This window comes from Ursus arctos, unplaced genomic scaffold, assembly GCF_023065955.2.
Source record: "Ursus arctos isolate Adak ecotype North America unplaced genomic scaffold, UrsArc2.0 scaffold_26, whole genome shotgun sequence".
NCBI lineage: Eukaryota > Metazoa > Chordata > Mammalia > Carnivora > Ursidae > Ursus > Ursus arctos.
The window spans coordinates 9,328,906-9,354,454 of record NW_026622941.1 but is presented as its reverse complement, the minus strand read 5'-3'; the positions used below and the strand labels follow the sequence as shown (position 1 = coordinate 9,354,454).

The 25,549-nt window shown below is 36.7% G+C and overlaps 1 protein-coding gene across 1 annotated transcript in view; it reads left to right on the top strand.

Annotated features, from left to right (window-relative positions):
- Positions 1-449: 449 nt before the first annotated feature.
- The window catches only part of LOC113258084 (ovostatin homolog 2-like), a 47,855-nt gene continuing 22,755 nt past the window's right edge, over positions 450-25,549 (top strand). The window contains exons 1-15 of the mRNA XM_057303334.1: positions 450-514; positions 833-1,016; positions 1,519-1,675; positions 2,972-3,024; positions 3,465-3,485; positions 5,453-5,621; positions 6,101-6,185; positions 9,598-9,715; positions 13,196-13,307; positions 14,664-14,773; positions 15,113-15,271; positions 16,350-16,577; positions 17,363-17,417; positions 17,848-17,993; positions 18,379-18,528. Of these exons, the coding sequence (XP_057159317.1) occupies positions 450-514; positions 833-1,016; positions 1,519-1,675; positions 2,972-3,024; positions 3,465-3,485; positions 5,453-5,621; positions 6,101-6,185; positions 9,598-9,715; positions 13,196-13,307; positions 14,664-14,773; positions 15,113-15,271; positions 16,350-16,577; positions 17,363-17,417; positions 17,848-17,993; positions 18,379-18,528 (1,812 nt within the window). The remainder of the gene's footprint in view (positions 515-832; positions 1,017-1,518; positions 1,676-2,971; positions 3,025-3,464; positions 3,486-5,452; positions 5,622-6,100; positions 6,186-9,597; positions 9,716-13,195; positions 13,308-14,663; positions 14,774-15,112; positions 15,272-16,349; positions 16,578-17,362; positions 17,418-17,847; positions 17,994-18,378; positions 18,529-25,549) is intronic.

The following is a 25,549-nucleotide window of genomic DNA, read 5'->3' as shown; positions in this document are numbered from 1 at the left end:
AATTCCTAGCTATTAATGCTTTTGATACTGCGGTCAGCCCTGGGAGGGAAATGCTAAATTAAACTAATGGACTTCCACGTGTCACACAACTGCTTTCTTTGTTTTCTCTTTTTTCCTGTCCGACCTGTGTTGCTGATTCCAAAAACAGCAGCATCCAGTGAACTTGAGAAGGAAGTTGTATACAAAATGACAAGCACCCCACCCCCGCACCCCACCCCACCGAGTAATGGGAGAGGCCATCTAAATGTGATTGGTGGGTCCCCTGTGACTTGTTCCAAAAAGTAGCTGATCCTTCATTGTGGGTGACTATAAAAGAAAAGAGATAGAGAGGCAGAGTAGAAGGAAGAAAAGCAAGTGGATAGTTGGGGCAGCTAACATCTACTAAGAAAGAGAGAGAGAGAGATTGAATATTTACCTTCAAGTCTTTATTGTTTAGACACCAGGGTAAAATGGTGCCTGTCATTTTTCTGAGCACCTTTTTGCTTCATTTTGCTGTTTCTGTGACCTCAGAACCGTAAGGAAATGTTATACCCTCTATTCTTTCTATAGTACTAGCAAAGTGACCTTATTAAATGTGTTCTGTGTTAAAATTTGATTGCAATTCACCATTTTAACTTCTGAGACTGAGTGCTGGTTTGCCTTATAAATTTTAAACAAGTGTAAGAAGGGAACTGTCATCTTTTTCTTAAGATAACTCTCTCCGCATACTCAAGTTTATTGTAATATAATGAAAAATGTTTCAGGACTATTTCAATAAGCTAAAATTGTTTCTTATGCATGTTCTGCGTTTCTGCTACACTTGTTTCAAGTGCTGATCCCTTTCTTTGCATAGACGGTATATCCTTTGGGTCTCCTCTGTGATGCAGACTCGTTCTGCCGAAAAGGCTTGTCTCCACCTTTCAAACCTTAATGAATCTGTATCCCTGAGCGTCGTCTTAGAACATGATGGATACAATACCACTATTTTTGACCAATCTGTGGAAGAGGGTAACTTCTATGCTTGTGCAGATTTCCAGGTAAGGCACTGGATTTGCCCTTTCAGAACTTCTGTTGGGGTGATGAAATTATTATAAAAATCATTTTAGGAGAAATAACAAATCTTGATTTGGGATGAATTGTGGAAGCGAGGGAGTAGAACTAGAGAATTCCTGAGAGTAACCCGTGCCACAAAACTTGTGAAATATTGCCATTTTTCTTTCACAGGGAGTGATAATAAAATACAATCACTTCTTTTTAGATAGAACCATTTAACAATATGAGGAAAGAGAATCCAGGTAAAGAGAAGCAAGAGTGGGACTCAGGGCAATGAAAAAAGAAAATGGAAGGCTAGCAGACGTAAAAATAAGTTTATTAGAAACATGCTAAATAAAGAAATTGTAAAAAATGGTCTCCATGTCTCCCATTAAGAAATAATGTGCTCTGTGGAGACTCTCAGCTTGAGAAACCAAATTAAGACATTGTTTACCAGCTTACCATCTAAAAATTGTTTTCTCATTCTCTTCTCTTTCACGTAAACAGGTTTCTCAGAAGTCCTCTGAGCAGTTGGCTTTTGTGACATTGTTGGCTAAGGGAGAGACGCTTAGAATCTTCGAGAGGAGATCTGTAGCACTCACTTCAGAGGAGACGGTAACCTTTATGCAGACGGATAAACCCATCTACAAACCTGGAGAGAATGGTAAGTCAATGTTCATGTTTCCTCTGTATCGCTGGCCTCAGGAACACATTCTTCAAATTTAGAGCAATCCAAACACGTGAATGTCAGTCTTAAGTTTAAAATGTTACGGGATCGTGGATTTCTAGAATGTCTACTGGTTGTCTAGATCAGTTATGAAACAGTGCCCTCCAACTCCATTAATTGAATGCTTTGCTTCTTAAACTCGTGCATGCCACGTTCACTCTTTAAAAATCCTAGTGACAGCCTTCCATAATACAATGACAACGAGCATGGGACGTGTAGTAAAATTATTTGGTTTCAGTTGTTGCTCCCTAATTTACCATTGGGCAAGCTAATTAAACCTCTGTTTAGACTCAGTTTCCTCTATAGAATAGAGATACTAAGAAGATCTAACTTACTGAAATACTGTGAGAATAAAAAAGATAGTCAATGTAAAATAGTACCTAGCACCCAGTAAAGACTCAGCAAATGACATTATTATTACTATTCATACCAGTAGAAATAATCACAAATCTGATAACCTAAGCAGAGTCCTTCTAATTTTCTTTATTATTACATTAGGTAAAAGGTAGCAGAAAGAACACCGAACTAGGATTCTGAAGGATGTGGTCTTTGTTTTGGCTCTGTGGATAAATTATTGGGTTTTGCCACGTAAACTCAGCTCTTTGAGATCTTCAGTTTTCCATATGTAAAATTAGGGGGTTGGGTGACAGCATCTATGTATTTTCTTCTACTATTATATATTTGCATGATTTAGTTAAAAGACATAAAAGAATTGAAACAGAATTCATATAGTGAGATGCTTTGCTGCATTATATCCTCTTGCCTTGTTAAGATGCTATGATGACAGCTATGCATACAAAGGTAGTTAAAATGGTCTTTTTGGAATTAATTTAATGTTTGCTAACATTAATATGTTTTTCCAGGAAAATTATAGGAGGAGTGTAACTCCTACTATAGATATTTCACATTTGTCTTTCTATGATTAATTCTGGCACCAATTTGTAAGGTATCCCTGTGGGCCTTTAGGGTAGAAGTTTCTGGTGGCAGCAGCAGCTAGTGTCAGGTTTGGTAGTGACAGAGCAATCGGCAACAGAGGAATTACAAATGTGTAATAAGAGATCTTTCCAAATAGAACCCAAATTTCAAAGGGTCAAGTGAGGACTAGGGGAGAAGGGAGTGTAGCATTCTGGAATAGCATGACAATTAATTTCTATATCTATTTACAAGCAGTCATACGCGGGAGAGAAATAACAACAACAAACAATATTGTCCCCTCTTCCTCTCTTCTTTTAGTTCAAATTCGCATTGTGACACTGGATACCAAGTTCAGACCTGTTGAGGATTTGGTGAGTTCAATAATTTCTAATGATACAACGAAATTGCAGCAAACGAAACAAATCCATTGCTGTATAAAGTGTCATCAGGAAGCTTTCTGTAAGTACAGAAATCAGTTCTGACATGGAATATTCCACAGGTATAGTTTCAATGCTGACCCCTGAATTTAAACCTTCCCTTTATAGTGAGTTAATTTGTACTTTTTTAGGTCTTCCCATCCTATAAGGGAAAAAAAATGGGTTTCATGGAACCTGCTTTCCACTTCCCTGACGAGGTTCAGGATTCCCTCACATTTGGGATTTTCCTGGCATGCTTAGCTATAGAAACTTTGTCTTCTGGGAAAGTTAAGATTGTTTCAACACTAAGTCAGATAATCTCAATAATGCAATATCTGGCAAAAAAAAAAAAAAGCACTATTACAATATTAACTTGCATTTTTTTTTCTTTTCAGTATCCATTGATCACCCTTCAGGTAAGTGAACCGTTTTATTACAATTTCTCAAGACTATTTTCTGAAAGCACTCATTTTTAAAATATTCAGATAAATAATGATGTGTCTAGTTCTCATTACATGTAGTTAGAAATTAAGATAACTGAAATAAGGGGAAGAAAAACTTTTATCTACATACACAGTGTAAGGCCTCAGAGGAAGGCTGCCACGTTTAGTGTAGGTCCTGTGTGGCAAGTGCCGTAATGAGTTTTCATGGAAAATAGAAGATTGGCCTCCTTGTAAGGGAGGTTTATATTTAAAATTGCTTAGTTTTGGCTATTCGCCTTTCTCAATCTTAATTTGACCACATCTTGTTTTAAGGAAATAGAAAACATAAACACCTAAAGATTTGAAACTAATTAGGTGATATTGTTACAAAATGGATGCTTTGCTTTCAAATCTCTATTGCAGTGTAGTGTGATTTCAAACTCATTTCAAATCTTATGTCTGTCAGTAAATCATTTGTATCAATCGACTCCAACGTATGCATTTTAATTTCTACATGCAGTATGTAACATTATTATTAACTCAGTCTAAATGCTAATACACTGAGATCATCATCAATGAACGCGTATGTAAATACCTACTTCAAATAGGCTTCTTTAGGATTTGAATTTTTTTGACTTTGTTAAATGGGTGGCAAATAGTTCATCCTTCTAGTAAGATAAATATCAAGTTGGCCATTTTCACGTTTCCTGCGTCATTAGTAATCCGTAAATAGTAGTATCTTCACATCCTAATTCAGCTAGTGTCGCGTTCCATTGAAAGCAACAGAAAGCTTAACTAACATTGGCTTCAATGGGTAAAAGGTTGATGTTTTCACAAACCTCTACATCTAAGTGTAGGAGCTTCGGGATGGGGACGGTAACAGCATAATATTACCAAGGATCCAGGCTTCTTCTACTTAACCTCCCTGCCATCCCCTGTCCATTGTTTTATTCTCCGTGCCAGCTGCATCTGATTCTTTTAGAATTCATTTCCCAGTGACTTCTACTTATATTCAGTTGGCCAACACGTGGTCATATGGTCAATCTTTATTGAAAGGAAGCCTGGAAAATTGACTTAGTTGTCTAGACTTTATCATAGAGGAAAGGAAAAAAATTAAAATTAAGTGGGTAGTAAATAATATTTTTGTTTCTTTGTAGAAATCTTTTTTTTTTAAAGATTTTATTTATTTATTCGACAGAGATAGAGACAGCCAGCGAGAGAGGGAACGCAAACAGGGGGAGTGGGAGAGGAAGAAGCAGGCTCACAGCGGAGGAGCCCAATGTGGGGCTTGATCCCAGAACGCCGGGATCACGCCCTGAGCCGAAGGCAGACGCTTAACCGCTGTGCCACCCAGGCGCCCCTGTAGAAATCTTTTTATCAGGAGTTCTTTAATCACAACTGGGTAGTATCAATAAACTTATGGAACCAGGCTCACATAAGCTGCAATATGCTAAAAGCAAATAAAGGAGAAAGGGTGGCATTATCAATCCATTCTTACTGTAGAACTTCCATTGAACAGCTCTTGCATGCAGTGTGAAAATTCATGACCAAATAAACACCAGTGACAATCCGTATAGGTATCTGTTAGGATAAATACCTCCTTATACATCTGTTGATGTGGGTCCACTCTAATTTGGAAGGCACTACTCTGGAGCAGGCACAATGAGTTTTACATTTTTTAACTATGCAGCTCTGGTTCAGAAAGACAAAAATTCAAAGCATTCATTACAGGTTATCGTTCTTATCTTTTGGGGGCTTACCAGAAATATACTATATTAATTGAATATTGACATTAATTGAATTTGAATACCTGAGTAAGTTATGTTGTTTTTACAGTTTGAGATATCAGTTCAATAAAATGGTAATTTTCTTTCCTTACCATAACTACAGAAAATACCCCAAAAAGAAGGCAAGACTAATACTCTTTATGACCTCTGATTTTATTTCTTCTTTATTTCTAGGATCCTCAAAATAATAGAATTTTTCAATGGCAAAATGTGACCTCTTTTCAAAATATTACCCAACTCTCATTCCGACTGATTTCAGAACCCATGTTTGGAGATTACTCTATTTTTGTGAGAAGAAAATCAGGAAAGACGTTGACACACCAATTTACTGTTGATAGATACGGTAACCAACTACTACTTATGGTTGTCCCGTGTGAATGTAGAGCTCAAAGGACTCAACAAAACAATTTTTATGTTAGATTTAGGCAAAAGTCGATGAGGCTTAATTTAGTTTTCTGCCATTTTCCTTTCTTGGGGTTTTCTGCTTTATCATCTCACTCCTTGTCCCATAGCCTGATTCTAACCTCTGACTCTTCTACCTAGGAAATAGCTCATACCTAGGAAATAGCTCATCTTCTAGAATCCAGACGATCTTCTACATGATGTAGAAGATTATAATAAATGAAATGTGAAGTTCTGAGAGTAGGAAAGAGAAAGGAAAGACACTGTCACTTACACAGAATTTGGGGCAATTGAAACGTGGTCTATAGAGATGCATACATAGCCCAATGTTGTGCACAGAGGCTTCCTTAGTTCCGTGATTGCAATAAGTTTTTCTCCCAGTGATTGTAGGGACTGATGTCTGTTTCTTTGTATTTCCAGTGTTGCCCAAGTTTGAAGTTAAGGTCAGTGCACCACAAACAGTAACTATTTCAGATGATGAATTCCAAGTGAATGTATGTGCTAAGTAAGTATTCAGGAGATTTGACTCCACAGGTCAATACAAAGCTCAGAAAGAATGAGAAATAAAATTAACCATGTAGCTTCAATTACTTATAAGCTTACGTAAGATGATTAGAGAAGTAATGAATTCTCATTGTAAAATATTTGGAAAAGATAAAGAAAAATATAAGAAATCGCATATAATTAATTCTACCAATTGCCACTTACGTTGTGATTTATTTTCTTTTAATCTTTTGTGACTATTTTGCACAACTGCAATCATACTTTTCTACCCACCGTAATTAAGAAAACATGTCTTCATATTCAGCCACTCTTTCATGAATTCCAATTTCTTGCTGCATAAACATACCTCTATATGGCCATACCAGGTTAACTTTTCTTTTATTATATAACATATAAACTATTTGAGTTTGTTTTCCTAGTAAAAAGTACTATTGTAGTATATGTCTTTGTGTATAAGTGGTGTATAAGTAGCTTCTGAATTAAAAATTATTTACTTAAGAAAGATGTCCGGTATTGGAATTATCAAGACAAAAGTATAATGTTCTTTCAGGTTTTGATTGCCATATTACTCACTAAATACGTTGTGTCAGCACACAGTTCCAAAACCTGATATAGAAGTACCTGCCTCATGGAATCATCACCATCCCTGGTGTTTTCATTTAAATGAAAAGAGAAAAGAAAGAAAAGAAACTCTTGAAAATGTCATAGTGGGAAAAGAGATATTTTATCAATTTAATTAGGATTAATTTGAATGCTCTCAATGTGAAAAAAGAATCCTATATGATTTGAGAGATTTTCATTTTCTTTTTGAGAAATTATTTCTAATGTCTTTCATATTTTTAAAAGTGTGGTGCCTTTTTTCAAATTTCTAATAATAATTAATATAGTTAATATTTACTGAATGCCAATTACTGTGCTGGGCATTGCATTCATTACATTCTTACCACAGTGCTATGAAACAAGAGCTGTTATCATCTCTATTTTAGAAAGAAAGATAACAAGATACAGAGAATTGAAATAATTTATCAATATTAATGGAGCTTTTGGATGGCAAACCTAGCATTGGATGTAGACCAATGCTATTTGGCTTCAAAGTTACTCTCCTAACCAAGACCTCTGTTATAATTTATAAACAATGAAAAATTTAGTATTTGACATAATTGTTTAAACTGTTTATTTAATTGATGACATGGAAATTACTTGCTTTTGAACATTTTCGAAGTATTTTTAAATTTTCTTTAGTATTTTCAAAATATCTTTGAGAATATTCAAAGTATTTTAAAGACATATTGGATAAAAGGCTGACACTTTTTACAATGTCCTTTGGACTCTAGGAAAAACATAATATTTTTCTGTTTCAGGGAAGAGTAGCTGACATGTGCCAGAATTTCATAAATGTAATATATGAGAGAGGGAGATTATATGTGTTAAAAATAAGGGGAAAATCAATATAAGTTTCAAAAAATCCAGGATCCTAAATTAGTTTCACTAGTAAAACCCTACCCAGAGCCTGAATTGTCAATGGGATTAATACTTATAATTCATCTGCCCAGTGTTATGCTAAAATAGTACAACACACTTATCAGGAGAGCCAAAATATCTTCATAGGAGACAAAATATCTTCATAAGAGACACGCTAAGCTAAATGTTGATACGGAATTGGAACTTCTGGACACTTCTTTAACATTACATTCCACCTAGATTTGACATTAAATAGTATGCCACTATCAGCAATAATGATAGCCTGCAACAGGACCAGGCCTTGGAGACAGAAGCTGGGGGCTACAAGGTTATTTCTGGGCAGGCTGCAGGAACAGGAGGAAAGAAATGAGTATGTCCAGGAGTGAACAGGAGTGAATGAGTTGCCTACTTCAGGTTTTAGGTGCTGTATCTGTGCACTGTTTCTTTAGTGTTCCCTGGGACTTAACTTGGAACAGCTAGAGAAAACAACAGCAAATCAGATTACTTTAGCCAACAACCTCAGAGATGAATTAAGCTTTTAGAAGGGAAGAAAACTTGCCTACAGGCAAAGGCATTTTAATAAACTGCATTAATATCCACCAAAAGCTTTTCAAATCACAAAGAGAATGTTTATTCTTTCCAATCTGTATGAAAATTTGAGCTATGTATTTCATGGGCATGTGTGAACCCACAGATAATACTACAGTAAGAGTTTCATTTTGTAAGCGACAGACAGAAGACCTAGTAAGATATGTGCAGGAATAACATTTGTGGCCCGGTCTTAGTCTTGCCTCTATTTTGCATGTAATTGATATTTAGAGTTCACTGCTGATTTTAGGGATTTGGGTTGAGTCTCAGAAGCATTTAGAATTTTTAAATAGAGAAAAACCAATTAGTGGAATGGGAAGAGCATGGACTGTGGGAAGTGAGGAAGATCTGAGTTTGAATTTTAATCCTATACAACGTGGAGAAGTGAATTGCTTGATCTCAATTCACTAATCTGTACAATGAGATAATACACCTACATCTTAGGATCACTTAAAAAAATAAATGAGATAATCTATGTAAACATCGGGTATATACTACTGTCCAGCGATCAGGAAAAAAATATTAGAATTGATAAATGTAATTATATTCAGTTTTACTATTTCCTAATTGCACATTCGTCAACTTTTTCTCAATGTTAGTGGAAACAATCCTCCAGTAACAAAAAAACTCAAATCAACTGTATTTCCCTTTGACTGAAACTTTAAAAGAAACTTGTTTTGTACTTTTTTGTGTGTTTTAGGAGAAAATGAGATATTTATTTAACCCCACCCCTAAGACATTATACCTTTCATCAGAGTTTATCTAGTTTATGCCAGTCTCCCTTCTCTATTTATTGAATGCACAAGAATTGTTGCTTAAAGTATTGATCTAGACGTATTCTAAGATCCTGAATAATCCACATATTAACTTATATGCATATATATTTTATGCAAAAGAAAAAAGGTGCTGCAATTTTTATAATTTTTCTATCAGAATAAAATATAATTTTAAAAACTCAATTTAATCATTAAATCCTATTCACTGAGATTTTAGATTCTACATTACCTTGAATTTGATCTTTTCTCATTCCTTCTTTCTCTTTTTTAAAGTAAACTCTACTACGCCCAACATGGGTTTTGAATTTAGGATGCTGAGGTCAGGAGCCACATGTTCTCCCAACAGAGCAAGCCAGGAGCCCCCTGAGTTGGATTTTTTAAAAAGCAGCTGAATCCTAGTAACAGATCCCATGCCTAATTTAACCCAAATTCTTTGGGGAAGGTAGCACCAATAGGTGAGGATTCCCAGTTGAATTTGTTCACTGGGGTAGCCGTAGATTACAGATTTCATATACAATTTCTGAAGAAGCCCATAAAATATTCCCGTGGTATTGTTCATCTATAAGTATGTACACTTTCTCCTACCAGGTACACCTATGGCCAGCCTGTGCAAGGGAAAGCCCAAATCCGGGTGTGCAGAAAATTTTTTTCCTCTGGGAATTGTGAGCACAACAACAATGAAATATGTGAACAATTCATGGCACAGGTACGGATCATCATCTTTACTCAAAAAAAAAAAAAAGTTCTTGTTCATTTCATTCTGTAGAGAAGGAAAAATTTCCCTCTACCTTTGATGGTCTTCCCCGGGACTAAGAATTAAATTTACATAAATTTACATGAAGCAGGTTAACAGGAGAAAAAAAAAAGGAGTTTTATTAGGTGCACATGGAGGCCCCCTAATGAAACTGAGATCTAACAAAATGACCAAGGCAGGTAGTTTTTATACTTGTTAAACAAAGAGACAATAAATTTGTGAGGAATTGACAGGATAAAGAAATGTTTGGGCGCTTTAATTAGTAGGGAATTCTTTTTTTTTTTTTTTTTTTAAGATTTTATTTATTTATTTAACAGAGATAGCCAGCAAGAGAGGGAACACAGACAGGGGTAGTGGGAGAGGAAGAAGCAGGCTCATAGTGGAGGAGCCTGATGTGGGGCTCGATCCCAGAACGCTGGGATCACACCCTGAGCCGAAGGCAGGCGCTTAACCGCTGTGCCACCCAGGCGCCCCATTTAGTAGGGAATTCTAATTGAAATTTGGGCTGAGGTAGTAGATTAGAAAAAAGTAACAAGGTTTATTTCCACAGCTTTCTCTGCTCTCAGGTTCCTCTCTCTAGTGGTAAGGATGTCTTCTTACTTTTTAGTTCAGCGAGGGTGCTTTTCATGTGGGAGATTTGTTTCCTGCTTTCACAGGGATGGAGGAGGGTCTGAGTGTCCTGGCACTGGCTGTTTCTTAAGTAACTTTTATTTAAAATAATCAATATGCCAAAGTGGCATGTTTGGGGAGGCCTGCCCCCAGCCTCTATAATTCCGTTTATAAAAGGGACTTAACAACACTGTTTTCATTTTGTGGATAATGGAGGTTTCCGCTAGATAAGGTGAAGAATGAAGAGCAAATACAACATCTACCAAGAGCCTCTTATTCTCTAGGTCATGTAAATTGTTACCCACATATGGATTCATCGATTTGTTAACTTTGAAAAATCTTATTGGCTTTCTTGTTTTATATACTGTCTACTGACCTCTCTGATCTTTCTGTGTGGAATCAGTAGTCCTCTATCAGATAAATGAACCCCTGATTGTACGCACTATGCAACCTAGAATTGTCCTTTTGAAAAACGCTCATTTGCAAACACCTGCAATGTCGATCTGAGGTTCATTTTTGAAGGCCCCATTTGCTTTCCCCATCTGCAGCATCTCCACCTAAGTAAACAATTCTGCCCATTTCTTTGAGGAATAACTTTGGACTTTGAACATGAAATTTGTACACTGAACTTCAGTTTATAATTGAAGTTTGATTGTCCTGAAGTTACTCACCAAATTGATGGACATCCTTTAGGTAAATATAAATATTTGGCCAAGACAAGCAGAAATCTTTTAGATAGGAATGCAGGCGAAGAAAGGCTGGGTGGAATTCTTCCACATCTGCACATTAGCTGTGCATTTTTCCATGGTGTGACTATAACGTACGTTAGTTAACTGTTTTACCAAGCGATAGATGTTCTCTCAGCTAATGCCTTTTACCCCCATGGTGAAAATTGAGCAATAAATAATCTGCTACAACTACCTTTATATATGAGTGGGTTTACTTATTTGATATAGATTCCTTGGAGTGGGTTCCATGAGTCAAAGTAGATAGATCAATGACAGATAGATACAATTATATATACATACAACTCTAATTTTTAAAAATATTAAGATATTATTGTCCAAAAAGTTTTTAAGCATTCAAATTCCTGTCAGCAACATGTGAGTACACTGTATTTCCCAAATTACTGTCAGCAATATACATATAGTTTTTTTAAAGTTGCCATTTTGATAGAAATTCATTTTGTTTTAATTTGCATTACTCATGAGTTTGAGCATATTTTCATATTTTTGTTATCAGTTTGAATTTGTTCTTTTAAGAACTCTTCATTATCCATTTTTCCCGTTCACTTTCTTTTCTTATAAATATTACCCTCCATCCTCTATGCATATTTTTTCAAGTCTGCTATTTAAGTACTGACTTCGTGTTATTTTTGAAATATCAAAGCTCCTAATGTTTACTAAGTTCTCAGCCTTAGAAAAAGTCTCACCTACCACCGTGTTGTACATACAGCTATTTCAGCATTTTAAGATTTTAAACATTTCTCAAATCAACATAAAATAGTTGTTGATTATATTCTAAAATACGACATTTTGTTTTCTTCCAAATGGACATTCAGTTGTGTGAGGACCTAATTTTGTACAACTTTGCTCTCCCTCTTTATTCTAAATCATGCTCATAAAAGTTTCATCTATTTTATTGGCCTTTCTCTGACTTTTGTTTTATTATTTCCTTTCTGATATTATTTTTGTGTTCCTAAACCATTTATTTTTGTTTTCAACATATTCATTCTTTTCCCTAAAATTTTATTTTGTGGATTTTAAAAAAACATTAGTTGTTTCTTTTTGTTAAAAACACATTGCATGGGGCTCCTGGGGGGTTCAGTCGGTTAAGCCTCAGACTCTTGATTTCAGCTTAGGGTCACGATCCCAGCATTGTGGGATCGAGCCCCATGTGGCTCCCTCCTCAGCGGAGAGTCTGCTTCTCCCTCTCCCTCTTCCCCTCCCCTCTGCTCATGTTCTCTCTCTCATTCTCATGCTCTCTCTCTCAAAAAAAAAAAAAAAAAAAACCCTTTGGGAAAAACACACACACACTGTGTTTTACTTTTTCCTTTAACCATAGCTTAATACCATAGATTTTCAAGCAAAGCTCTTTTTTCCTTGGTATTAACATTAAGATTCTTATCTCTCTGACTCAGGGATTACTGAAAAATGTTTTTCCTTTAGTTTCAAGGCACTTAAGATTCTTCTGATTACATTTTATATTTCTTTTTAATTTGTATTATAAATAGATGAAGTAAAACTATCTGTTTTTGTTGTTGTTAATGTTATAGTGGATAATTCAGAGAAACACATATTCTGGGATCCGAATGCCTAGCTACCACTTTCTATTTGTGTGACCTTGGGCAGATCATATAACCGACCTGTATTTCAGTTTATTCATCCATACCATGGAGGTGATAATAGGTCTAGCTCATATGGTAGTTTTGAGAATCAAATGAATCGATATGTCCCTTTAACATTTTAAATTTAGGATTAATAGACACTGTTTATTTTAAAATAGAATTAAATCTATATTTCTCATCACTAATGGAAGATTATCTATAGATTTTTCCTTATTTTAAATCAACAGTTTACCTTAAACAGTGTTTTGGTGTTACACACTTAAGACTCAAGATGGTTTTCTGTAACTCCTTAACTTGCTTTAATTGCTGATGAACGCCCACCCCTTCTTTTGTAATCCTTGGTCGTTTCACCATGTTTGTGGGATGAAGCCATGGGGTGGGGGTGGGGGCGGATAGAAATCTGTGCTAAAACTCTATATCCTTTTAAGACTTTTGAATCCCTAATCTTTTCATTATACCTTCTCTTCATTTTTCAGTTGAGAAATGGTTGTATCACTCAAATTGTAAATACAAAGGTCTTCCAACTCTACCGTTCAGAATTTTTCATGTCATTTCACACCACTGTAACAGTTACGGAATTTGGGACAGGTAATGATCGCATTTTATGGGCAACCTGGGGATATACACAGCTTGCTGGGAAGAAGTTTATCGAGTTAGCAATACTCACCAAATAGAGATCATTCATTGTTCAACATAGTCAAGTGGAGTGTATTTGTCAAGAGGTCAACTTGAAGGTTGCTTTTGAAAAAGATTTTCCTCATAGTATGTAAAATAAACTTATTATGTAAATGCAACATGTTTATATCTGCATCTGTGCCTGCCATCAGTCAGACCGAGGAGCTTTCTTCTGAAATAGTAGAGCTAAGCTAATAAATCACGGATCTCTCTTTAACTTTGTGTAAATCAGTTGATAACCAGTTGCCAGGGTCTAATCTTTGATTTAATACAGGAGATCACAATTTATATCTAGAATGTCACATCCAGCTCCCTGCTTACTGATGTGAAGTTTATTGGAACAGGACCACATTTGTTTACCTTGTTTAAGAGCTACAATTACAAGGCAGAATAGCTGTGGACCTTGTGGTGCAAAGCTTAGAATAACAACTATGAGATCCTCTTCACAGAGGAAGTTTGTCAACCTCTAATTTGATACAAATGGAGACATTTGCAAGTGTAAAATATTAATGAGACATTTACAAGATTACACATAGTAAGTGCTCAATAAATAAAAGAATGGAAAAGAAAAAGTGGAAAGTGAAATTTAATTTGGGGTGGAGAAAACCAGATTCAGTACTAATGATTTCTTGTTACTTAAAAATGGTTGGGCTGATATTATTTATAAAGTGCTCTGTATAAGCGTACTTGATCAATAGTGTCGTGGCATTCATTATGGGTGTTTGTCCCATTCATATTGTAACTCAGCTAGACGTGTTTGTCCCATTCATACTGTAACTCAGCGAGACGTGTCTACCTCTGGTTATCACATGCGTTGCTGACACCATAGCACATTTCTATTTACTTTGCTTTCAGAGATTTTTCTTATCTGGCAAAAGTCTAAAAGCATAGTTATCTGGTAGGCTAAGGAAAGGTTTAAAGGAATTGAAAGCCTTATTCTTGAGATGTCTCTGAAATTCTGTGTTATAAAAGGAGTTACAAGCTAGAACGGAATAGAATGGTCAGAGGAAGGAAATTAAAAGCATTTTCTCCTGCTTCTGATTCAAATACTTTCATATGAATAACATTTTTCAGTTGGATGTATACTATAACCACATAGATATGGAGTATTCTGGAACATGCTCCAAAGCACCCACACCCCCCCTTTCAATGTAAAACAAGAATGTAATTCTGTGTACAGAAGTTTGTGCATGTCCTTGAAGCTGTTTTTCTTTTGAGAGTCTTGATCAAGCAGTGCATTCTCCTCACACTGTTTTTCATTTCTTACAGGTGTGCAGATCAGTGAAAGAGCTTCTACTTTTATCACTCAATTGCTTGGGAGTGTGAGCTTTGAGAACATGGATCCTTTCTATAGAAGAGGAATTTCTTATTTTGGAACTGTAGGTCTGACTTAAAAATACATGTTTTCGTTTCATTTTCTGGGATCATGGATCGCCCTCTGAAAATTTCTGGACACGTTTTTCCTGCTTTCATAACACATTTGTGGCCTTACTACATCTGATAGACGAGAAAAATCCCAGGGGGAAAGAAAGCGATAGATAAAATTATAGCTGTTTCCATTTTATGTATCTATTTAATAGAACATCTTTTTGTCTATAGGAATTTCATAATATTACAAATAAATAATGACATTTAGGAATAGAAAAATTCCTTCTCTGTAGAAATGTGACGTTTTGAGTTTTAAAAATTAATGCTTTTTTTTTTTTTTTTTTGCACAGCTTAAATTTTCTGGTCCTGATAATGTACCGATGGTGAACAAGTTATTGCAATTGGAGCTCAATAACAGAATTATAGGAAACTACACCACAGATGAGAATGGGGAAGCTGTGTTCTCTATTGACACTTCAGATATATTCGATCAAGAGTTCAACCTGAAAGTAAGACATCAAAGAGTAGATGAGATCCCACAAAGTATTTGAGTGTTAGGGATTTTGAACATTAGGAATCTCTTAAAAGACCATTTGTATTAAGAATATATTTTAGGGGTGCCTGGGTGGCCCAGTCAGTTAAGCCTCAGACTCTTGGTTTCAGCTGAGGTCATGATCTCAAGGCTGTGAGATAGACGCCCTTAGGGCTCGGCACTCAGTGCGGGGTCTGCTAAAGACTCTCTCTCCCTCTGCCCCTCCCCACTCTCTAAAAATAAATAAATCAATCTAAAAAAAAAAGAATATATATTAACAAAGTTTTAATATTTAGAGTATTTTATAGGTTTGTTTGTTCATTAAATAATACCTGAGAATATTTACTCAAGAGGATGAGATAATAGCCGGGTACAATTGTTAAAATGTCTCTACCAACCAGTATTTTCCTCTGAGAAACGACAAATAGTTCATGAAGATGATTTGGCCATTTTTCCCCTTTGATCATCTGATGCACCGGTAAGGGAGATACTATGATGTCTACTTTTCTGCTTCTTTTTTTTTTTTTTTTAAAGATTTTATTTATTTATTCGACAGAGATAGAGACAGCCAGCGAGAGAGGGAACACAAGCAGGGGGAGTGGGAGAGGAAGAAGCAGGCTCATAGCGGAGGAGCCTGATGTGGGGCTCGATTCCAAAACGCCGGGATCACGCCCTGAGCCGAAGGCAGACGCTCAACCGCTGTGCCACCCAGGCGCCCCTACTTTTCTGCTTCTTAAACAGAATTTTGGAGTTAAACAATTGTCCGTGTACAAATATAGCTGAAAGACACAGGGTATAAGGCGATTCTCTGACTTCAAGTACAAAGTAAAAATAAATTAGCAAAGGCCTAATAAAACATACACACAATTACGGTCATGTTTTGTATACAAAAAAGAAGGAAGTGTTATTATTATTTTACTTCCAAAAACTGGGTATTTGAAACGTCAGCCACAAGCTAAAATTCCTCCCTATTTTGAAGAGATAAGAAGCCTTCCATTCTGGAATAATTCCTGTCTTTACAGCTCTAAGGTCCTTCGCTTTCCTTTTCTTATCAGGCCACATATATTCGACCTATGAGCTGCTATCCTTCCAGCTGGCTAGCGCCTGAGTATGTGGACGCTCATTTCTCAGTTTCACGCTTTTACTCCCGAACCAATAGCTTCCTGAAGATTGCTCCTGAGCCAAAGCAGCTTAGATGCAATCAACAGAAAACTGTCACCGTGCATTACTCCCTAAACGGGGAAGCATATGGGGATGATTCAAATATCAACTTCTTTTATTTGGTGAGTCTCAGTTGATGGATCCTTGGGTCTTGTCTAATTGTCTGCTTAGCACAGTGCAGCTTGGAGCGGGTATGTCAGTCATGCCATGGTGTGTGAGTGAGCCGACCTTCTCCCTTTGCTGAGAATACTATGGGATCTATTAAGAACAAACAGAAACAAATAAGCGAACACATCAACAAACACATAAAAAGATCCAAGGCAATTTCAATTTCCCTAAGGAGGAAAAACTTACTATTCCGAGTCTATTATTTTAAGTATTCGATTATAACTCATATCAAGGATTTGTGACCCTTCATGAGAGTACAACATTAGGCAGATACCAGAGAGTAAGGTGCAAGCTCATTCTGATAAGCAGTAAAAGGAATGCGCTCTTTTGGTTCTGTCCCCATATTTATCCGTTCTGTCCTGATAAGCATATTGAAAGGCGAAAAGCTAGAATTTTCTGCCCTATGGATGTCTCTGTCTTACAAATAAGGGGACAGTGGTGAAGAAGTCAGATGACTTGGCTCACTCAAAGCCAGACAGTCTAAATAATTCAGAGCTTCGTATACCCCCTTGCACAGTACACAGTGTATTATTCACCAAGTTTCTAGCGCATAATAGGCTTTCAATTAATCATGAGTTTCTGTGTTGTTTTCCAAGTTGTGCAGAGTCTACTTTTTGTACTTGCACTTAGACGCTACCTTCTCTCTGGAATAGAATTCTCATTAGACCAGTCATTATCCATTTTTAATATCTGTGAAATGGTATGATGTTCCACATTGTGTTTTCTTTGTTCTGCACAGGTGATGGTGAAAGGAGCGATCTTCCTCAGCGGACAGAAGGAAATCAGAAACAAAGGCATATGTAATGCATTCATTTTTTACTATGTACCCTGCCTTCATTTTTCTTCCTTTTAAGGAAATGTTACAGGGATAGAGTCAAGAGGTTAGAAAGAGCACTTAGTGTTAACGATCAGTGGCTGGAAAGCAGTCATATGGCCCAGGGTATCCTTCCAACTATTTCAGAGAAAGATTTCTACTTGTTTATATTATTGCCAGGTTATCAAGCGCATTATAGAAAAGTGATGTTCAAAACCCAAATATTGTCAGCGCCTCAATTATGCAGTCTTTTTTGTGTACATCGTTCCCGTTACTTAATTGATTTGCCTTTAAAATAAAGCCCAACTTGCTCTTCCTTTCCATAAGCCATTCTCTTTTAGCTAAGTGTCATCGGTGAGCCAGGAAACTTTGGGAACTGCATCGGTTAATTACATCTCCTATTTACACAGCCTGGAATGGCAACTTCTCATTCCCCATCAACGTCGATGCTGATCTGGCTCCCGTGGCTGTCATGCTTGTCTACACCCTTCACCCCAGTGGGGAAATTGTGGCCGACAGTGCCAGATTCCAGGTTGACAAGTGCTTTAAAAACAAGGTGATGTTTCTTCTATTTTTTGCCTGTCTTTCGAGAGAGCAGTGAGCAGTTTTCTCCCTGTCGTCTTCTTCTTACGTGATTACTATCACCTTTTACATGGTGATCTCAGAGTCAGTGTTGGTATGATTAAATTATTAGAATTGCCAAGCAGAATGAGTAACTTTTGGTAGCAATGCCAATCCTGAGACGATAGAAGGATGGTGAAGATGTCCTCATAGGGAGAGTTAAGGGTGAGAATGGGCGGGAGAAACATAGGTACAGAAATCTATAAACATTTTTTATTGGAAAAGATTGTGTTTATTTAAATTATTTTGAATGTATTCAAATGTACTTATTCAACTTATTTTTAAAATTATCTTACTCCCCTTTTCTTCCTCCACTTTAGGTTAGCATAAAGTTCTCTAAGGAGCAGGGGCTACCGGGCTCCAACGCCAGTCTCTATCTGCAAGCAGCCCCTGACTCGTTTTGTGCACTCCGGGCTGTGGATAAAAGTGTTCTTCTGCTGAAAGCGGAACAACAGCTGTCAGCTGAAAGTGTAAGCTCTCGAATTTCCTCATTTTCATCCAGATTCCTCCCCTTCAGCTTATGTTTTGTTTGTTTGTTTTATTTTTTAAGATTTTATTTATTTGTTTGAGAGAGAGAGAGCACGAGCAGTGGGAGAGGCAGGCAGAGGGAGAAGCAGACTTCCCGCTGAGCAGGGAGTCCCATGCGGGACTTGATCCCAGAACCCCGGGATCGTGACCTGAGCCGAAGGCAGATGCTTAACCAACTGAGCCACCTGGGAACCCTCAATGTTTTTATTTGAGATGAAACATGTTGAGAATATCAAATATTTTCTTCCTTTGTTCTTTCATGGGTTACACACTTCATTTTTCTTGAAACCTACAGTTAAATCTCCGTGTTGAAGGATATGTTTGGATACAGCATCTAAAGTTGTTACCTATTAACAGATCTTATATTGTCATAAGCATTTGCAGACCAGCAATTCTCGACGTTGACATCAAAATTGTTTCCATTAATAACTGTTAGATATTTTCCCTTTATTTTTTATCTCAAGAACATATAAATATTGAGGGGCGCCTGGGTGGCAAAGCGGTTAAGCGTCTGCCTTCGGCTCAGGGCGTGATCCTGGCGTTGTGGGATCGAGCCCCACATCAGGCTCCTCCACTATGAGCCTGCTTCTTCCTCTCCTACTCCCCCTGCTTGTGTTCCCTCTCTCGCTGGCTGTCTCTATCTCTGTCAAATAAATAAATAAAATCTTTAAAAAAAAAAAAAAAGAACATATAAATATTGAGATGTATGATCCTATTCACAACTAATTTAATAACTTAAAATTTTTCTTATTATTAAAATTATTCCTATTGCTTTAATATATTTGAGCTACTACAACAAAACACCCCAAATTAGGTAGCTTATAAACAACAAAGTATTTCTCGCAGTTCTGGAGGCTGAAATTCTGAAATCAGGAAGCCAGCATGGTCGGGTGAGGTCTCCCTTCTGGTTTGCAGACTCCTTGTATCTTCACATGGTGGAAGGGACAAGAGACATCTCTCAAGCATATTCTATAAGGGCATGAATCTCATTCTCTACTGGCTCCACTCTCATGACCCAATCACCTCCCAAAGGCTCCACTTCGTAATTCCATCACATTGGGGGTTAGGATTTCAACACATGTATTTTGGGAGGACACCTTCAAACCACAGCACCTGTGTAGTGTAGAAAATGTGCAAAATACACAAAGGCCTAAAGAAGGAAATCTTTAAAATCGTTCATAATCTTAACACTTAGACATATTTTTTTACTTCACAAAATGGACTTCTATTGTACTGAAATGAACATTTGTGATGGGATTTTTTAAATCTCTTCTCTGAAGGCCTATGTAGTTTACAAATGAGATCTCCCTGAAAAATGCAATTTTGTTTTGTACTTTTAACATTCTATAGTACGTCTAGTTTTAAGTATAAACTATAAAAATTAATTAATAACAATATACTAATCACGATTAACCATGACATAAACTGTATATTTTTTCCCAATGTAAAAGTTAAATACATTTAAATTTCTTCTTGGTGCTACGCTTCTAACTGATTTCAGAGTCAGTTAGAAAAGAATCAACAAATAAAGGATAAGCTTATCTATACATGTGGAAAATGTATATACACTTTTTTTCTAAGAGTTTCATGGTGCAGGGTAAATAGTTTCTGCTCATTTGGTCCTCATGTTTCTTTAGTGTCATTTAACCTAGAACACAATCTTTCTTTGCCCCTTTTGAAACGGATATTTTTGGAGAACACAAGCCATGTGTTTTTGTTTGTTTGTTTGGGTTTTGTTGTTGTTATTTCTGTCGTTGTTGTTGTTTGGGGTTCTTTTGTTTGTGTTTTTTTTAGAGAGAGAGTACAAGCAGGGGTGCAGGGCAGAAGGAGAGAGCGAATCTTAAGCAGGCTCAATCTCATGACCCTGAGATCATGATCTGAGCTGAAATCAAGAGTTGGACTTTTAACAGACTAAGCCACCCAGGAACCCCCCCCCCCAAGTAGTTTTTTGATAAAATGTTCCTCATTTTAAGTTTGTCTGGTATTTCTCATAATTGGGGCAAGATTATGCATCTCTGGCCAGAATACCACATACACGGTATTGTGAATTTCTCCAGGTACACGACCTCCATGTGCCTACCATCGGTGATGGTAATTTTGGTCATCTGATAAATGTGTGCCCATCTATCTCCATGGCCTATTTTCTTCCTTAAACTAATAAGCAATTTGTGCTTATTTTTTTTTTAAGATTTTATTTATTTATTTGACAGCGAGAGGGGGAAGACAAGCAGGGGGAGCGGGAGAGGAAGAAGCAGGCTCTCAGCTGAGGAGCCTGATGCGGGGCTCGAACCCAGAACACTGGGATCATGCCCTGAGCCAAAGGCAGACGCTTAACGCCTGTGCCACCTGGGCGCCCCAGCAATTTGTGCTTATTAAGACTATTTGTCCACCCTGCTCCTCATCAAAATTTCCTCAGAGTTAACATCCATTGATACTTTTTACCTAAACCAATATTGGTAGGATAGTTGAAACATGATTTGCTAATTTTCCCTCTTCCTCTTTACTTATGGTTGCAGGAATTTTTATGTCTCAAAGATTTAGAATTTAGATTTCATAATTCATCACTATCCTTAAATATTTTTATGTTAAAATTATCTTCAATTTTCCAGTGGGAGCATCTTCAAGTTCTTGTGATATGCCCAGATCCTGTTCTTAGCACTCACCAATTTTCTGGCACAAGATGTTCTGGGCCCATCTTCTACTTTCTTTGCACTAGCCTTAAAAATAACTATGTTTCCAGGGAAACTTAATCCCTTAGACTATGGAATAGCATTTTCTTAATTTCTCTCTTTTTAAAATTTAATGTCTATTCAGCTGATGCAACATTATCTTTGCTGATTTGTGATACCGCCTTTTTCATATAGTGTATTTCTATTGGTGATTATGTTTATTTCTGGAATTTGTATTCTGTTCCATTGGTCTGTCTATTGATGTGTCAGCACCACACTGTTTTAAGTATGGAAGCTTTGTAATGTGTATGAATTATGGGTAGGAATCAATTCCTCATCCTCATCCCCCAGCTCTTCTGTTTTAGGGTTTACTTAGCTATTTTTCCATGTTTGATTTTTCCATAACAACTTTATTTTGGGGGTATTCTTTTTTTTTTTTTTAAGATTTTATTTATTTATTTGACAGAGATAGAGACAGCCAGCGAGAGAGGGAACACAAGCAGGGGGAGTGGGAGAGGAAGAAGCAGGCTCACAGCGGAGGAGCCCGATGCGGGGCTCAATCCCACAACGCCGGGATCACGCCCTGAGCCGAAGGCAGACGCTTAACCGCTGTGCCACCCAGGCGCCCCTATTTTGGGGGTATTCTATTACATTAATTTTTGCTTTTATCCTTATTCTTTACCATTACTCTTCTCGTTGATGCTATTTTTAGCTTTTTTATTTAGAAGTTTGCATAATTTCCATTTATTTATTTTTACTGGTTTAAGGGTTAAGACCTATGAATTTTTCTCTGATCCCTGCTTTTAAAGTATACCTTAGATTCTGATCTATTGTACCATCATTTTTTTGACAACTGTACCATCATTTTTCAGAAACTGTAATATTTGCACGTAGCCTTTCACTGAAAACTTAGTGGAACATTCTATAATGTATATGTAGACAGGCCTCCTTATTTGGGGATTTTCTCTTTAATTCCAAGTTATATTGCCTCATGATCAGTAATCTTTCTATTTTATGGAGACTACTGATATTTTTTTGTGCACCCAAGTATATCAACAGATTTTGAGAATGCTTCACTTGAGTTCAGAAGATGTAGTCTCTTTTATTAGTTTGTTTTCTATCCATAAGATCCAATTTTTTCTAAGTTTTTAGTTAAATTCCAGCTGGTTAACATACACAGCAATATTAGTTTCAAGTGTACGAATAGTGATTCAACACTTTCCTACAACACCAGTGCTCATCACAAGTGCGCCCCTTAATCCCTATCACTTATTGAAACCATCCTCCAACCACCTCCCCCTGGTAACCATCAGTTTGTTCTTTATAGTTAAGAGTTTGTTTCTTGGTTTGGCTCTCACTCTCTCTTTTTCCCTTCTTTTTTTTTTTTTTTTAAAGATTTTATTTATTTATTTGACAGAGATAGCCAGCGAGAGAGGGAACACAAGCAGGGGGAGTGGGAGAGGAAGAAGCAGGCTCACAGCGGAGGAGCCTGATGTGGGGCTCGATCCCATAACGCCGGGATCACGCCCTGAGCCGAAGGCAGACGCTTAACCGCTGTGCCACCCAGGCGCCCCTAGCCAGTCATTTTTAAGTAGTATCCCTTGACTCCCTATTACCTACACCACAGTCCATAATTTTATTGTATTTTTCTCTTTTCTCTCATTTTAAAGTCGGATCCTTACTTCTTTGTCCAAACATACTCATTTACATTCTCCTTTTCTCTTCATATCCACAAAGTTCTGCCCACTTCCTCAGTCACCTTTTGGTTGTGTAAAGCTTTTTTATACTAGACTCTTCAGAAGGTCACATGGGTATAGAATTCCCTGAATTTCTCATATTCACAATTGTTTCACTAAAGCTTTCCTGTGGGAAGGACAAGTTATCTGTATCTTAAATCCTTGTTTCCCCTTTCTTTGAGTTTCTTGAAAATGTTATTCCACGATTGCCTTACTTTGAATATTGCTTTCAAGAATTCTGACATGTCTGGGGCACCTGGGTGGCACAGCGGTTAAGCGTCTGCCTTTGGCTCGGGGCATGATCCCGGCGTTATGGGATCGAGCCCCACGTCAGGCTCCTCCGCTATGAGCCTGCTTCTTCCTCTCCCACTCCCCCTGCTTGTGTTCCATCTCTCGCTGGCTGTCTCTCTCTCTCTGTCAAATAAATAAAATCTTAAAAAAAAAAAAAAAAAAAGGAATTCTGACATGTCTAATTCATTTGCCCTTAAAAAGTATTTGAATTTTTTTTTTTCCTGAAGGTCTTGAGGGCTTTTTTTCCTTTATATTTAAAGTCTAATAGTTTTAGTAAAACATCTCTCAGAATCTATTGTTTGGGAGAAGTGTTACCAGGTATTCAGTAGACCCATTCATTGTGTAAATTCATCTTTTATTTCCAAAATTTGTCTTGGATTATAATTTTAAATATTAGTTTTTCCATTTTCCTCCTTCTAGAAAAACTCTATAAATATATTGGATCTTCTTTGCCGGCTTTTCAATTCAACTACTCTGCCTATGACTCATTTTAATTTATTCTTCTCTCATTTTTGTTCTTTTTTTCTTTACTTTTATGCTGCTTTTTAAAGTTTTCTTTCGATCTGCTTTTTCTTGAGCTCCTTATAGAGTTTATATCTGATATTATTTTAACTCTTTCTGATTTTAATAAATTATCATTTTATTTCTTCCTAGGTTTTGTTCATTTCCATTCTTCCATTCTTTCTTTATTGAATTTCTAATTCGTGGTGCTTTTTAATACCCCAAATGAGTGTTTAAAATTATTTGATTTATATGAAGTGCTTTGGGATGGCTTTTCTGTTTATTTATTTATACAGTCAGTTAGTTAGTCACTTTAGCAGGTAAGTTGCATTAGCTAAAGTGTCCTAATTTGCATTTTCCATTTTATCTTATCCTGATTTTGTATGGAATTAATTTTCTCTAGTTCTTAATATTTTTGTGGACAGTGTTCATGGGTAATGAATGCCTTTTCCTGTTATCTTAATGAAATACAATTTCTTTTAAAAGAGGTGTTGTTAATGATGGAAATAGGAGTGGAAATTGGCATATTTTTATTTCCCTTTCCAAGGGGCATCACACCTGCTCTAATAATCTAATTCCCAACAGCCATGCTTTTGGGAGCTGCCACTTCCAAGCCCATTCATTTCAATCCCCTTCCTTGTCTCATATATTGAATCTAAGAACTATGACCCATATTTTGACACTGAATGTAGTACTTTCTTTATCCGGAGTTGACTTGGTGTGTATGTCCTCTCATTTCTCCATCCAATCTCTTCTTTGTCTTACTCTCTTAAGCCTTCCCTCTCCAACTTTCCATACCCTCAGATTTCCAGCAGTAGTACGGAGCTCTGTTGGAATTTGGTGTTTATTTCTTTACTAACAAGCAATTTGAAGGTCATGGTATTATTTATATACTAGTAATGTTAAAGACAGTCATGCATGTTATTATATTTCTTTGATTTTGTATTTGTTTTGGAAGGATATGTAAGAAGATTTAGAATCAGACAGCTACCAGACAGTTGGGGATTCTAGCATTATAATTGCAATGGATCATCTGTCAATTAGGCCTTGGAATAATCTGTAGATCTTCAGGCATCTCTTGCTTACATACTATCCTAAGTCCTGAACCAAAACTGAAAAGTTTTATGAACATGACATTGACCACCTCAAACAAAATTGAAGTTTCCCTCTTCTGAAAGGATGAGTTGACTCAAAAGTGTTAGATTAAATATCACAGCAATGCTCTGTTTTTTCTTCAAATTTTTATTTAAATTCTAGTTAGTTAACATAGAGTGCAATATTTGTTTCAGGAGTAGAATTCAATGATTCATCATTTACGTACAACACCCAGTGCTCAACACGACAAGTGCCCTCCTTACTACCTATCACTCATCTAGCCTATCCCCACCCACACCCCTCCATCAACACTCGGTTTGTTCTCTATCTTGGAGTCTCTTATGATTTGCTTCCCTTTCTCTCTTCCCCCCCATATGTTCATCTGTTTTGTTTCTTAAATTCCACGTATGAGTGAAATCATATGGTATTTGTCTTTCTTTGACTTATTTCGCTTAGCATAATACCCTCTAGTCCATCCACGCCTTTTTGAATGGCAAGATCTCATTCTTTTTGATGGCCGAGTAATATTCCATTGTGTAGATATACCACATCTTCTTTATACATTCTTCAGTCACTGGGCATCTGGGCTCTTTCCATAGTTTGGCTATTGTTGATGATGCTCCTATAAACATTGGGGAGCATGTACCCCTTTGAATCTGTATTTTTGTATC